Source organism: Octopus bimaculoides, chromosome 4, assembly GCF_001194135.2.
Source record: "Octopus bimaculoides isolate UCB-OBI-ISO-001 chromosome 4, ASM119413v2, whole genome shotgun sequence".
NCBI classification, from domain to species: Eukaryota; Metazoa; Mollusca; class Cephalopoda; order Octopoda; family Octopodidae; genus Octopus; species Octopus bimaculoides.
In genome coordinates, this window is record NC_068984.1 from 126,789,643 (window position 1) to 126,805,003 (window position 15,361).

The 15,361-nt window shown below is 38.8% G+C and overlaps 1 protein-coding gene across 1 annotated transcript in view; it reads left to right on the forward strand.

Moving 5' to 3' along the window:
* Positions 1-3,122: 3,122 nt before the first annotated feature.
* Positions 3,123-15,361, forward strand: part of LOC106871168 (aminomethyltransferase, mitochondrial) — a 22,144-nt gene continuing 9,905 nt past the window's right edge. Inside the window, exons 1-4 of the mRNA XM_014917495.2 lie at positions 3,123-3,436; positions 10,065-10,442; positions 12,747-12,825; positions 13,733-13,878. Of these exons, the coding sequence (XP_014772981.1) occupies positions 3,323-3,436; positions 10,065-10,442; positions 12,747-12,825; positions 13,733-13,878 (717 nt within the window). The 5' untranslated portion in view covers positions 3,123-3,322. The remainder of the gene's footprint in view (positions 3,437-10,064; positions 10,443-12,746; positions 12,826-13,732; positions 13,879-15,361) is intronic.

The window sequence follows — 15,361 nt, forward strand, 5'->3', positions numbered from 1 at the left end:
TATATATATTTATATATATATATAGTGAAGGTGCATGGCTCAGTGGTTAGAGTATTGGGCTCACAATGATGAGGTAGTGAGTTTGATCCTTGGACCAGGTTGTGTGTTGTGTTCTTGAGCAAGACACTATTTCATGTTGCTCCAGTTCACTCAGCTGTAGAAATGAGTTGTGATGTCACTGGTAACCAAGCTGTATCACCCTTTACCCTTCCCTTGGACAACATTGGTGACATGAAGAGGGGAGGGTGGTATGCATGGGCGACTGCTGGTCTTGCATAAACAAACATGCCTGGACTTGTGCCTCAGAGAGAAACTTTCTAGGTGCAATCCTATGGTCATTTATAACTGAAGTGGGGTCATTCTTCATCATATCTATCTATCTCTCTGTGTCTGTCTGTCTGTCTCTCTCTCTATATATATATATATAGAGAGAGAGAGAGAGAAAGAAAGAAAGAGAGAGACAGACAGACAGAGCATGTAGTTCAGTAGTTGTGTGTAGATGCAAGTATAGCTGGGTGGTTAAGAAGTTCACTTCACAACCATATGGGATTGAGTTTGGTCCCACTTGCATGGCATCTTGGGCAAGTGCTTTTACCAAGGTCTTCGGTCAATCCAAGCCTTTAAGTGAATTTGGGTAAATGGAGATTGTGTAGAATCAGTGTGACACAGTGTAACAAAGCTGGACTTTTTTTCATTTACAGGTACAGTCTATTGGACAGGTTTCTACACAGTCTGAAGGCTGAGCTGTAGAAAGGACTGTTCTACCATGTGACACTGTATACTGTAACATACGTGGGTCATAATACTGTGATATTGTTTATTGCTTATGATACATTTTATTATATTGTCATAGTAATGGTTACATTTCACTGCTGTAAAGGTGCTTAGCTTAGTGGGTAGGCTCACAGTCATTACATCACGAGTTCATTTCCTGGTGGTGCATTGTGTCCTTGAGCAAGGCACTTTATTTCACATTGCTCCAGTCCTCTCAGCTGGTAAAAATGAGTTGTACCTGTAATTCAAAGGGCCAGCCTTGTCACATTTTAAGGGTATGCCTATCTTTGGAGGTAGTAGTTTTCTGAACTTCCTGTATCCTATTTTTATTCTAAAAACAATACTTTCAGAGCATCCACCACACCACACCATAACACACTACACCGTGCATATCACACCACACTGCACACACTAGCACTGACCACTTCCCAGCACCCATACCATCATCCACACACCTACTCATGCACATACCCACCACTAGTCACCTAAATAGCACAAGAGAGCCTCCTGGGCATTTGAGAGAGTTTAAGTCCCTCATATGCTTAGCACTTATTATTCCTACGCATCTGCCACACATGAAAGCGACCTTATCTGATAACCTACCCATGATTCTACTGCTTCTCTTATGTATCTATAGTTTACACTTGGTGCAGCAAATAGAATTACATCCCGCTCCTTTCCTACATATTGAGCAGGGCCATTTACCAGCTGGAATAAGAATCTTATCTCCTTTCTCACTTATAACAACTTTAATCTTAGCTAAGTTAACTTTAAAGCCCTTTGATTCTAGGTTTTGCTTCCAAACCCAGAACTTTTTCTCCAATTCTGCTTCAGATTTTGCAATAAGAGCAAAATCATCAGCATATAATATTTCCCATGGGCATCCAGTTTTGAATTCATCTGTCATGGCCTGGAGAACTATGATGAATAAGAGTCATTTGACTGTTGGAGCATTGCCTTAAAGGGATTTTAGTCAAAGAAATCAACTCCTGGACTAATTCTTTGTAAGCTTAGTACTTATTTTATTAGTTTCTTTTGCTGAACCACCAAGTTCCAGGATGTAAACACACCAACATCGGTTGTCAAGTGATGGTAAGGGAGGGACAAACATAGGCACAAAGACACACATAAATATATACATACATACATACAGGCTTCTTTCAGTTTCCACTTACCAAATCCACTGACAAGGAGTTGTGTAGGGAGGTATATGTGCTTCCAGGTTCACTGTTCCAAGAATGAGCTAAAAATTGTATTTATTTTAATTCAATTCACATTAGAAAAATTGTACATGTCGATGACAAAGTACAAAAGTGGCAAAAGAAGATTGAAAGTGGAGAAACGATTTGTAGAAAAGAATGAAAATCCAGATTTGCAAAAACCTGTGAATTCCAGTAGAAAGGTAATAGAAAAGATTCAGAGTAGTTTTGACTTGACATGATCGGATGAAGTTTTAGATTGGATTAATCACTGATGATCACTGATATTAAGGCTCCAGAAAACCCGAGTCAAATGTTCGTATAAATTTTATTTATGCAAATAAAAAATTATTGATGTTACTACATGACTCCTCGGTTCTTCAGCTTCATGATCTTTCTTTAGGTTAAAAGACCTCCTTGGGAGATTACAAAAGTTGTTCCGGAGGACGGCTCCTTGGATAGATAGGTAGGTAGGTAGATAGGTAGGTAGATAGATAGATAGATAAATAGATAGATAGATAAATAGATAGATAGATAGATATGGCCAATCTATGAGGTTACCCTGGGTTTCGCGTACATAAAATGCTTAGCTTTACAACGTTTCTTCAGACCCCAAAACCCATTGGCCTGGGGATATGAGTTGAAGAGATTAATAACAAACATTTAAAAAACTTTCCAGAGAGAACTTCACTATCGTTTTAACCAATCAATGTCATTTTTCCTTTAAACAAATTTTAAAATGTCAAACTAGAAATCGTGAATGGTGAAAATTGTTTTGCTGACGTAGCAGCTTTCGACGTTTACTTTCCAATTTTTTTTTACTTGTTTTTTCTTTCTTTTTACCTAGTGTTTGCATGCTATAGTTTGTAGCTTTGTCTGCTTCCAGGTTCACCGTTCGAAGAATGAGCTAAAACTTGTATTTATTTTAATTCAATTCATGTTAGAAAAATTGTACGTGTCGATAACGAAGTAGAAAAGTTGCAAAAGAAGATTGAAAATGAAAGGACGCAGTACACATAAAAGTGTTAAATACATTTTAAACGGGTCAACTGTAAAATTATCTTTGGAGATATATAAGTATATACACGCACATGTATGTATGTGGGTATACTGCAAGATATATGAGCTGGAAGGAAGGGGGAGGAGACGAGAAAGATCTGATAAAATTAAAAGAAAATGTGTGTGAGAGAGAGAGAGAGAAGAAATGACAGGGAGTAGATGAAATAATTCTTTGAATCAGTAACAACAAACAAGCTGGGTCAATGTCACGGTTCAGATAAGATTAATTTTGTGTATTTGCTGAGTCTTGACATTTGTTATTCGCCCCTATCGTTCACAACTTCAATAACATGAACATGACTTTGTCGCACATCATTTTTAGTGGGATATCATTAAGCACCCGACTGGGTACCAGATCTGAACTGTTGCTCAACTGTAACAAAAGATTGTATTCCAGCACCGAGGTAAAGCGAAAAGTTTTAACTTGTTTTATTACGATAAAAAAAGAAAATATTATTGTGCCTCATGGTATATATGCACGCTCATATTTTACTTACATTCATGAATGTATGCGTATATATATATATATATATATATATATATATATATATATACACAATCACCGCTCTCATATCAGAACATAAGCAGATACAGATGTACACGCATCTGTATGTGTGTACATACAGATGCGCGTACACACAACATCGACTACATAAATATAGGCGGAGGTAAAGAATACGTACACCACCCGTTTTCGGCGTAACAAAACCCGTAATCCTAACACTAACTCTAAACACCGGGTGTGCGTATTCTTTCGCCCTAATATTTATAAATACGTCTTTCTTTCGCATTTACTCATGTTTGATGTTCTTTATCTGTTTGCACCAGCACGAATGCATGCACTCATAAACATACACACAACAGATACTCGCAACTAGTCATATCTCATCTATTTGTGTTTATTTCATCTTTCTTCTCTTTTCGTACATCTTTGACTTTCTCGTTCCATATTTTTCTGCGTCGTTCGTTGCCTCTCTCTCTCTTCTCTTATATAATGTATTCTCTGACCTCCACCCCATTATAGGATAACATTACTGAAACAATACCACGTGCTCGGAGTATAAGAGGAACTCTTGTACGATCATGCAATCTGTTAGAAATAGCAGCCAGATTTCACTCAAATCACGCTTTATCAATTTAAAAACAAGAAGGAACACGACGGATGATGTAGTTCAGAATACATTGCCGGCAAAAAAAAAAAAATAAATAAAAATTAAAAAATCCGGAAAGGCACAGATGAAATACTTTGTTTCATCGGGGTCGATTTGGGATTCAACAACACTACGTTAGACTAAGTTACAATGGCGTGTCTACGCTGTCGCTCGACATGTTAGAAATAGTAACCAATCTTCCTTAAGCTAATACATTACCATCTTTAAAAGAAGAACAGATGAAATGGTCACAACTAGTATATCCGTAGTACACCACTCTATATACTATCTTTACTATTCGAGCAATGACTCTACTAGTTAACTTGAGCTGAAAAAAAGACAAAGAAAAAATACTGAAATATCTTTTAAATCACACCCTGCCATCTTAAAAAGAAGACACATTCTATAAAGTAGTCTTAGATACTAATATGACCCTACTGCTTTCTAAATCTAATGAATTTTAATCAGAATTTCAGAGGTTGTCTCCCTTTTATTTTTGACTAGAATTAATCATTTAGATTTTGATTGTTCTCATCAGTTGGGTGTCAATTTTAAAACTAACATTCGAATTCCTATATCTCATGGGAAAGGGTACGGAAATAAGAAGCTAAATGTAAAAAATTTAAATATTTGGAAAAAGTTTTTTTCCCCTTCATAATCGTATCTTCCGTTGTTTGAAATGTAAGAATACTGAAAAATAAAGGAAAAAAATATCTTTTCTTTTTTCATGAGGGCTGGCATTTCAATTCATGGTATACTACGTAAATAATGCTTGCAGACTTTAATATTAAGTTAGCATGTTACTAGAGTCCCTGGAAATTTCTCCTAGTCATTCTCTCTAACTTCTAACGTCGCTGTTTTGTCCACAAAAATTATAATTTTCAATTCAAGTTATATCTGCAATAGCATTTACTGATGAGGCTTCATAGTGTTGAAACATGTCTGGAGTTGTCACCGACTGCTGAAGATTAAGCTCGCTACCCACTGCATTCAATATTTAATAAGCGATCCTCGACGTAACAACTTCAGTTTCACAGTAAAGCAATTTTGTTGTAGTTTCATGATATAAACCTACTATCAGAGCCATCATTTTTTTTGTTACTCTTCATAAACGGCCTTGTTTATTTGCTTTCACTTTTTGTCACAAGAGGGCTGTTTTTTTTTTTGGTGGTTGTGGCAGGGGCTGCAATTAAGATGCTCATTGTTGTTTATAAACAAAATCAAGAAAAAAATGAACAAAAGTAAAAAAATTTTGATAAATCGGAAATAATAAAGAGATCAATTGTAAACGTAATATTCGTCCATCTTTGAGTTCAACCAATTCCAAAAACTTCTATTATATCGAAAAAAACAAACAAAAAATGCACTAACTAAACAAAAAAAAAACAAGAATTCATGAGAAACTAAGAAATATAAGGTGAAGGTAAAGAATACGCACACCACCCGTTTTCGGCGTAACAAAAACCCTAACCTTAAACCTCAAACCTAACTCTAACCCTAAACCCTAACCACCGGGTACGCGTATTCTTTGCTTCGCCGAAATATGATACAAAATTTGAAACAACTCTCAACAGCATCATTATTTTAGATTATGATGGAGTCTCATAAAATAATCAAAAAGTGAATGCGAACAAATGAGCTACAGTAATCACTCGACTATCGCAGGTGTTACGTTCCAAAAACCAACTCGATACTGTACTGTATATTTAAAAAATTATTTTTATAATTTGTATATATTTATTTTATTATAAATGTAAAACAACACCACGGAGGAATCGACGTAAGCTTAAATAATAAACAGCAATATGGCGAGGGGTTATTGCATTTGATAAAAGTAAAACAAAAAAGAATAATATTCAGGTTCTCATAAAAAGAAATGCATATATCATGATAGTGAAACTGATGTTAACTCCATAATCACCGTTAATTTTAATTAATTAAAATTTCCAGGGGTTGCCTCCCCTACTTTTTTTTTTCCTTTTTACCTGACTTAGATAATCCTAATGCTCGTCTATAATAAAATAATTATTTAACAATCTTATAATTTTGATAGCCTAAAATATTTCGGCCGACTACATTAAGTATTCTTTCTAGTCCGCACTATTAGATACTGAATCTAAGGAAGTTGACCTTAGGTGGAACAACAACAGGAAACAGCCTTCATATATAGAGGTCAAATTCAGAAATATACAAAATAGACATTCACCTACACCAAATATCATCATCATCGTCGTCGTTATCATCATCATCATCATTTAACAGCTGTTGTCCATGCTGGCATGGGTTGGATGGTTTGACCAGGGCTGTACAGATTCTAGTCTGATTTGGCATGGTTCCTACGGCTGAATGCCTTTCCTAACACCAACCACTCCGAGAGTGTAATGGCTACTTTTATGTGCCACTGGCACGGGTGTCAGTTGTGTGACACCGGTATCTGCCATGCTTTGAAGAAACACCTCCTGTATTGCTGCTTGTCACCTTCTCCTTGAGCCACTTCTATCCCTCTCACCTCCTCCCTTACATACTGATATTTACCATCAAACACTCCTTTACCTTTTTTTCATCACTCACTACATCCATCTCTGTGGAGGTGCAATAGCCCAGTGGTTAGGGCAGTGGACTCGTGGTCATAGGATCGTGGTTTCGATTCCCAGACCGGGCGTTGTGAGTGTTTATTGAGCGAAAACACCTAAAAGCTCCACGAGGCTCCGGCAGGGGATGGTGGCGAACCCTGCTGTACTCTTTCACCACAACTTTCTCTCACCCTTTCTTCCTGTTTCTGTTGTACCTGTGTTTCAAAGGGGCCAGCCTTGTCACACTGTGTCACGCTGAATATCCCCGAGAACTACGTTAAGTGTCTGTAGAGTGCTTGGCCACTTGCTGTTCCGTTGATCGGATCAACTGGAACCCTCGTCATCGTAAGCGACAGAGTGCCAACATCATCCACCTTTAATTCAATCTCTAACCACCTGTCACTCTCCTCACACTCTTAAGAAGTTACCTATCCTTTAGGAAATTACCCTTTTCTTCCTTTCTTATTCACAGTCTATATCAGTGGTTCTCAACTGTTTTTGCTTATAGACCCCTTTGATTCCTATCTTACTTGGATAGACCCCCATAAAAAGGTAAACTTATCTTCTTGGTTTCATGGCATATATATCCCCCACCTGGACAGGACACCATCCTTTTTGCCAGCTAAGTGGACTGGAGCAATGTGAAATGAAGCTCTTTCTGCCACCAACCTTCACCTGTTTCTAAGCAAACTAATATTTCCTTGTCATTCACAGGAGATTAGAAACAACCATTAAAAGATGTCAAGACAAGAACACACACACACACACACACACACACACACACCCATTAAAGGCTTCTTTCAAGTTCCATTCATCAAATCCACTCTCAAGGCTTTGGTAGGTCCAGAGCTATAGTAGAAGACACTCGCCCAAGATGCCATGCAGTGGGATTGAAACTGAAACCACATGGTTAGGAAAGACTTTTAAAATGCTGATGGTGTACTGTAACACTTTTAACATCTAATTTGGTGTGTTGTGGATTGAAAAGTATTAAATGTTGCTAAAATAGGTTAAAGAATGACAAGTATGGAGTGAAAATATAAAAGGAAAGATAAGATCTACCTCCATTAACTTTTCTTTATCTTATCAGTTTTAGCATAAAACAATTTAAAATTCTCCTTGAGAAGTAGACAGTTGCCTATCTAGGTCTTCTTTATAGTATTTGACACCAAGAGGTAGGTTTGTTAACTAGCATTACCATCATTCTCCTCAGAGAGGAGTTAGTGAAGTGGACTCTGTACCAGTGATTCTCAACTGGGTCCCATATAATACGAGGTGGTATCGAAAAGTCCCTGGTCTTGTTATGTTTAATAAAAAAGAACTTATTTATCTGAGTTTTATAACATCGTCTCCCTCAAAATAGTCACCCTGTACTGCAATACACTGGTTTTGGAGTTCTTACCACTTTTGGAATCCGGCCTGGAAGTTGTTTTCCATGAGTTGAGGACCTTCTGCGATTTGCTCTGGATCTCGACGACTGTGTTAATAAAAGCAACCTTTTGAGCTGCGTTTTCATCTTGGAGAAGAAATGGAAGTTCACAGGTGCTAAATCTGGTGAATAAAGTGGAATGGAAGCAATACTATGTTTTTGGTGAGTGGCATGTAAAAAGACATTCGAGCGAGATTGTTGATAGTGCCGATGGACTGGCTCCTGTGCAGGTGGCACGTAAAACACACCATTTCGAGCGTGGCCATCACCAGTACCGCCTGACTGGCCCTCGTGCTGGTGGCACGTAAAAGCACCTACTACACTCTCGGAGTGGTTGGTGTTAGGAAGGGTATCCAGCTGTAGAAACTCTGCCAAATCAGATTGGAGCCTGGTGTCGCCTCCTGGTCCACCAGTCCTCAGTCAAATCGTCCAACCCATGCTAGCATGGAATGCGGACGTTAAACGATGATGATGATGATGATGAAACTCATGAATGAGGAAAGCTCAGTGACAGGGTACATTGTTGTTGTGAAGAATCCAATTCTTTGCGCACCACAGATCTGGTTGCTTTTGCCAAATGTCCTCCCTCAAATGCTTCAAAATGTCACAGTAGTATTCTTTATTGATGGGCTGGCCCTGGGGACCAAATTCTCAATACCACATTTCTGGGGATGACACTTGTGGAAGGTCTGCCAGATTGCTTATCATTTCCTAGGGATGTTGTTCCACTTTTGAAGTGCCTGCACCACTGGAAACATTGCATATGACACATTGCCTTGTTGCTGTTAGCTTGCCAAAGCATGCTGAATGTCTTTGTAGCAGACTTTCCAAGTTTAACTCAAAATATCACAATGGCTTTTTGTTCCTGTCCATAACAAAATCACAGACTACAGCATACATGCAATCACAAAAACACAAGTTTCACAACTTGCAAAGTAAGCACAGCAATGTCACTCAGCACACTGCCTCATAAAGGTCACTGCTAGCTCTCACTGCACACACAACCATATGCTACCATCTGTTGGTGTGCTACAGAAGTAGTCCGGGAACTTTCTGATACCACCTCGTAGTTTTGGGGTCCACACAAGCAAAATAGTACATTGGGTCCACAGCAGTATTCTATGGGTCCATGAAAGAATTTTGCTTTAGATGTTTTTATCGCAAGAAACCAAGTTGGGGGCTATAGTGGAAGAAATAAAATAGTGTTGCATAATGGAATTGAACCTAAAACAATGTGGTTCAGAAGCAAACATCTTAACCACACATGCACTTAATGTAATAATATATTTTCTGTCCAAATATTTGGGGTCAGAAAATAATATTCTTCTTTGTGTAGGATTTAGTCAATACCATTGACTCCAGTACTTGACTAGTACTTTATTTTATTGGCCCAAAGAAATAAAAAGTGAAGTGGACCTCTGTAGGATTTGAACTCAGAATATAAAGAACCAAAACAAACGCTACAAGGCATGTTTTCAACAGTCTGTTGACTCTGTCATCCACCATTTTGTCTTACAAACACAAGGGCACACACACACACACATGCGTACACACATACACTCATAGATATGCGTGCACACACATAAGCATGCACACAGACACACAATAACTCATTTGCACACACCGACACACATGCACACACACACACACAAGCATAACAAGCTTCTTTCAGTTTCCGTCTCAAATCCAACCTATAAGGCTTTGGTCTGCTCATGGTTGTAGTAGAAAGACATTTATCTAAGGTGCCATGCAGTGGGACTGAACCAGGAATCATGTGGCTGGAAAGCAAACATCTTATCACACAGCCATGCCTGCACATGAAAATATATTTTTAATCTCATTTCAACGATTTTGTTTCTTGTTATTTTATCGTTTCCAGAATCTGCGAAAGACTTATCTTTATGACTACCATGTCGAGAAGGGTGGCAGGATGGTACCATTTGGTGGCTGGTCAATGCCTGTTCAATATAAAGATGGTATTCGGGACTCTCACCATCATGTACGAAACCATGTTGGTATATTTGATGTTTCCCATATGATGCAGACCAAAATCCATGGTAAAGATCGTGTGGCATTCATGGAAAGCCTCACCCTTGCTAATGTGAAGATCTTGAAACCTGGAGTTGGTTGCTTAACAGTGTTTACTAATGAGAAAGGAGGAATTAACGATGATTTGATTGTCACAAACACCAGCGAAGGATATCTTTATGTTGTGTCAAATGCTGCATGTGATCATAAAGATTTTGCTAACATGGAGGTAAGATTTTGATCTTGTTTAACTCTAGGCCAACCCTAATTAAGTAGATCTATGATTAAAGGACTATGTGCTAATCATTAGTGGAGGCGCAATGGCCCAGTGGTTAGAGCAGTGGACTTGTGGTCATAGGATCGCGGTTTGGATTCCCAGACCGGGCGTTGTGAGTGTTTATTGAGCGAAAACACCTAAAGCTCCATGAGGCTCTGGCAGGGGATGGTGGCGAACCCTGCTGTACTCTTTCACCACAACTTTCTCTCACTCTTACTTCCTGTTACTGTTGTGCCTGTGTTTCAAAGGGCCAGCCTTGTCACACTGTGTCACGCTGAATATTCCCGAGAACTACGTTAAGGGTACACATGTCTGTGGAGTGCTCAGCCACTTGCATGTTAATTTCACGAGCAGGCTGTTCCGTTGATCGGATCAACTGGAACCCTCGATGTCGTAAGTGAAGGAGTGCCAACAACAACAAGCTAATGGTTAGGATATCCGGCTAATGATTGCGAGGTCTTGAATTCAATTGCTGGTGCTGCATCGTGTCCTTGAGCAAGTTACTTTATGTTACATTGCTTCAGTCCACTCAGCTGGCAAAAATGAGTTGTATCTGTAATACAAAGAGCCAGCCTCGTCACATTCTGTGTCACACTGAATCTTCTTGAGAACTACATTAAGAATATGCATGTCACTGGAATTCTCAGCCACTTGCACTTAATCTTCACAAGCAGGTTGTTCCATTGAATGGATTAACTTGAACACTGATGGTAGTAACCAATGGAGTGCCAGTGAGATAATTAAAGGCACTCCAGCTATGACCACCTTTTTAAAATTGTGTAGGATGTGATTAACATGTTCTTTCTTCACTTTAGACTGTAGAGTGTGATTTGAAGGAGATTTGGCTATTATTTCTAGCAGGTTGAGCAACCATATACAAGACACCCTTGTTTGTTTAAAGTGATGCTTTGTTAACATAGAGGAGGTAAGCCAGCAAATATAAAAGTATCACTAGAAAAGTATTATGATAACCATTGCTATACCATCACCACAACATCACCAGCTCACCACCAGCTCACCACCACCGACAATAACTACAGTAGTGAGCCAACAAGACAAACTCTGGATAGTTGCCTGATCTGTTAAAAATAGCAGTGAAATCTCCCACAAATCACACTCCTACCACCTTGAAAGTAGTACATATTGAACAGTGATGCCCTAGGTATACAAATGACAGGTTGGTCATAACTGAAATGTCTTTGGTTATAGGTTTGCTTGATCAGGGCTGATTTGGGGATAGACAACAGCAGCAACAAAGACAACAGTAACTCTATTAGCGACAACAATAGCAATATCCATACCAATGGGGAAGACTCTATATTACTTGTTCTCAACTGGGGTCCCTATAAGATTTTGTCAATAAAATTTATGTGCAATAAATTGACTATAGTTCTATAATACACAAAATAGTTAAACAATTTTTTTTAATACAATTCCTAATAATATTTAATTATAATGGAATTTTTTTAAACATTGAATGGCTATGAGAGTCCATCTGAATGAAATAGGAATGAAATGGGTCTATATGTACAAGATGGTTGAGAATCACTGCTCTACATGGTCATTTGATTTGCTAGAAAAAAGCAGTTAGATTTCCCCTAAATCATTACCCTTCAGTTTTAAAAACTTCATTGGATAATGTAGTATTAAATACCACCGTCTGAGCGTGATCATTGCCAGAGCACCAGCTGTCTGGCTTCCGTGCTGGTGGCATGTCAATAGCGCCATTTGAGCATGATCGTTACCAACATCGCCTCCTGGCACTTGTGCCGGTGGCACATGTAAAGACATTCGAGCAAGATCGTTACCAGCGATGCTCGACTGGCTCCTGTGCAGGTGGCATGTAAAATACACCATTTTGAGCGTGGCCATTGCCAGTACCGCCTGACTGGCCTTCGTGCCGGTGGCATGTAAAAGCACCCACTACACTCTCTGAGTGGTTGGCGTTAGGAAGGGCATCCAGCTGTAGAAACTCTGCCAAATCAGATTGGAGCCCGGTGTAGCCATCTGGTTCACCAGTCCTCAGTCAAATTGTCCAACCCATGCTAGCATGGAAAGCAGACGTTAAACAATGATGATGATGATATCTGAAAAAAAAATAGACAGTTATGGCTAGAATGCTTTTGATCTTAGGATAGCTCTTTTAGGAGTGACTTGGAGCTCATTCCACATCAACCATAGCAATACCAGCAACAACATTAACATCACCACTACCACCATTACCATCAAATTACACAAAATTTTATTCAATTTCAGAAAAAATGTGCTGAGTTCCATAGCAAAGGTCTTGATGTCACCCTTGAACGACTTACTGACTCATTGATTGCTGTACAAGGTAAGTTAAGTCCACCTTGGTATATGAGCCTTTTGTACTAATCCCTTTGCATCTTATGTTAATATATGCTTTTTGGCACAGAGAAGCTCTTTGTTATTGATACAAGCAACAATCTTTCAAACTGATTTCACCTGTTCCTATACAAAAGTATGAAGGAACTCATTGGGTAAATCTAATATTTTTTATGCAGTTTGTAAGCTTTTATTGCTCATAATTTTACTGATTCTACCCGAACACTGGGGTATCACCATCATCATCATTTAGTGTCTGCTTTCCATGCTAGTATGGGTTAGACGGTTTGACTGAAACTAGTAAGCTGTAGGGCTACACCAGGTTCCAATATGATTTGGCATGGTTTCTATGGCTGGATGCCCTTCCTAATGTTAACCACTCCAAGAGTGTAATGGATGCTAGTTATGTGACACCAGCGTTGGCCATGACTACGGTTTCACTTGACTTGACGGGTCTTCTCAAGCATGGCATATCACCAAACGTCTCAGTCATTTATCATTGCCTCTGTGAGGCTCATTGTTTGAAGAGTGCTTTTTACATGCCACTGGCATGGTGACCAGTTACGTAACACCAGCATCAGCCATGACTTCAATTTCACTTGGCTTGATGGGTCTTCTCAAGGATGGCATATTACCAATAATATTTATTGTAACATGTGATTTTTTTGCAAACAACTTACAGATACAAGTGCTACCAGTTGAAAGCTCCACATACTGGGTGCTAGCAAGTTTATAGGATCATCAGGGGAGAATGCATGCCGTTTCAGGGCCTTCCTCTCCAAACATATTATTAAATCAAATTTCTAAATTTTTCTTTTGAGTGTGTGTCATGCCATTTTCAATATTTGTAGATGCTTCTGACCTGTTTGTTTTATATATTTCTATTCCATCTATAGGTCCTTCAGCTGCAAAGGTGTTACAGCCAGGTTTGACTTTTGAGCTTGCAGATCTGCCATTCATGCGAAGTATCTTGACCTCAGTATTTGACATCCCTAATTGCCGAGTCACCAGGTGTGGCTACACAGGTGAAGATGGTGTTGAGGTAATTTTTATTTTTATCCTGTCACTTTTTATTGTTGTTTGCTACTGAATATTTATGTTACTGCAAGCCTCATACAGAATATTGACTCACCTCAGTGTATCAAGATGGGGTGGGGTCACAAACAGCCCTTCCCCCTGCCTTTACAATGTGATACCCAGATATCCAAATTGCTGCATTGTATTCTACATATTACCCCAACATTGCCCCTATATGCTACTTTGACATGTTACTCTTATATGTTATCTTCCACACCTCATCCTACATTGTTTCCCACTTGTTGCTCTGTTGCTCCAGGTTTGCCCGAATGAGCTGACCCGTGGTCAGAAGCTTTGCTACCATAACTATTCTATCATTTTGACAAACTGTATCCAGTTTTATGATGATAAAGTGTGAGTTGTGGATGATCTAGTTGCTATTTCTAGCAGCTTCAGTGACCATGTAGATGTCCTCCCAATGGCTCATCTACCTCATTTGTTATCTATATGTGTAACTCCACACATGTTGCCTATATCAATAGCATGGAAGGCCTTTTCAGACTGGTGGGGGTCAATATAGAAGATGTTCAGCTTGAACTTTTGCAGGTTGAAGCCTGCAAACAGAGGATATGTGAAGAGAGTGAGTGAGTGAGAGAGAGGAACAGCGAGAGAGAGAGAGTGTGACAGAGAGAGAGAGAGAGTTCCAGAAAGTTGCAATCTTAAAGCAGGAGAAATGAGTGAAGTGTTGAATACAGGGTTTTGAGAGATGGACGAGACAATGTAAAGACAGCAAGAAGCTAAGTCGGTGCATTGCTTGGAGAGTGTTTGTATATAGCTTACTAGTTAAGAAGAGGTAGTATTATTACATGAGTGGCAGAAGAGATACCACCACCACCACCACCACTACCACCACCACAATCATCATCATTATTATTTTATTAATTGCTGGCTCTAAATTCTATAGAAAATCTGTAAATATTGTTCTGTTCTCCACTTTTCCATGCTCACATGGGTCAAAAGGAATTTGTCAAGGTAGATCTTATATGGCCATATGCCCTTCCTGTTGCTAATCCTCACCTGTTTCTAAGTAAGGTAATATTCAACCATGACAAGACATGTTTCCATGGAAGATTGGAAACAAAAGAACATTGTTTACATGATAGTCATACTCACTAATATCTGTCACACAACATTAAGGCAAAGAGACAGTCACACACGGACACAGACACACACAAATACATGTATTATGGGCTTCTTTAAAGATAAAGATAGAATGAGGCATCTCACCCTTGACTGAAACAGCTGTAAGACATTATCCCATTTTCTGTCACTATGTGTCATTTTTTAATTACTGATATGACATATGTCACATGTGTTTGTATATTGTTATTATTATCCTTTTAGTAAACAAATAAACAAGTAAATTGACACAATACAATGTCTGCAAGTTGATGAATACCACCTTCTCCCCTTCATTTTCTTATTGCTATATATATATATATATATAT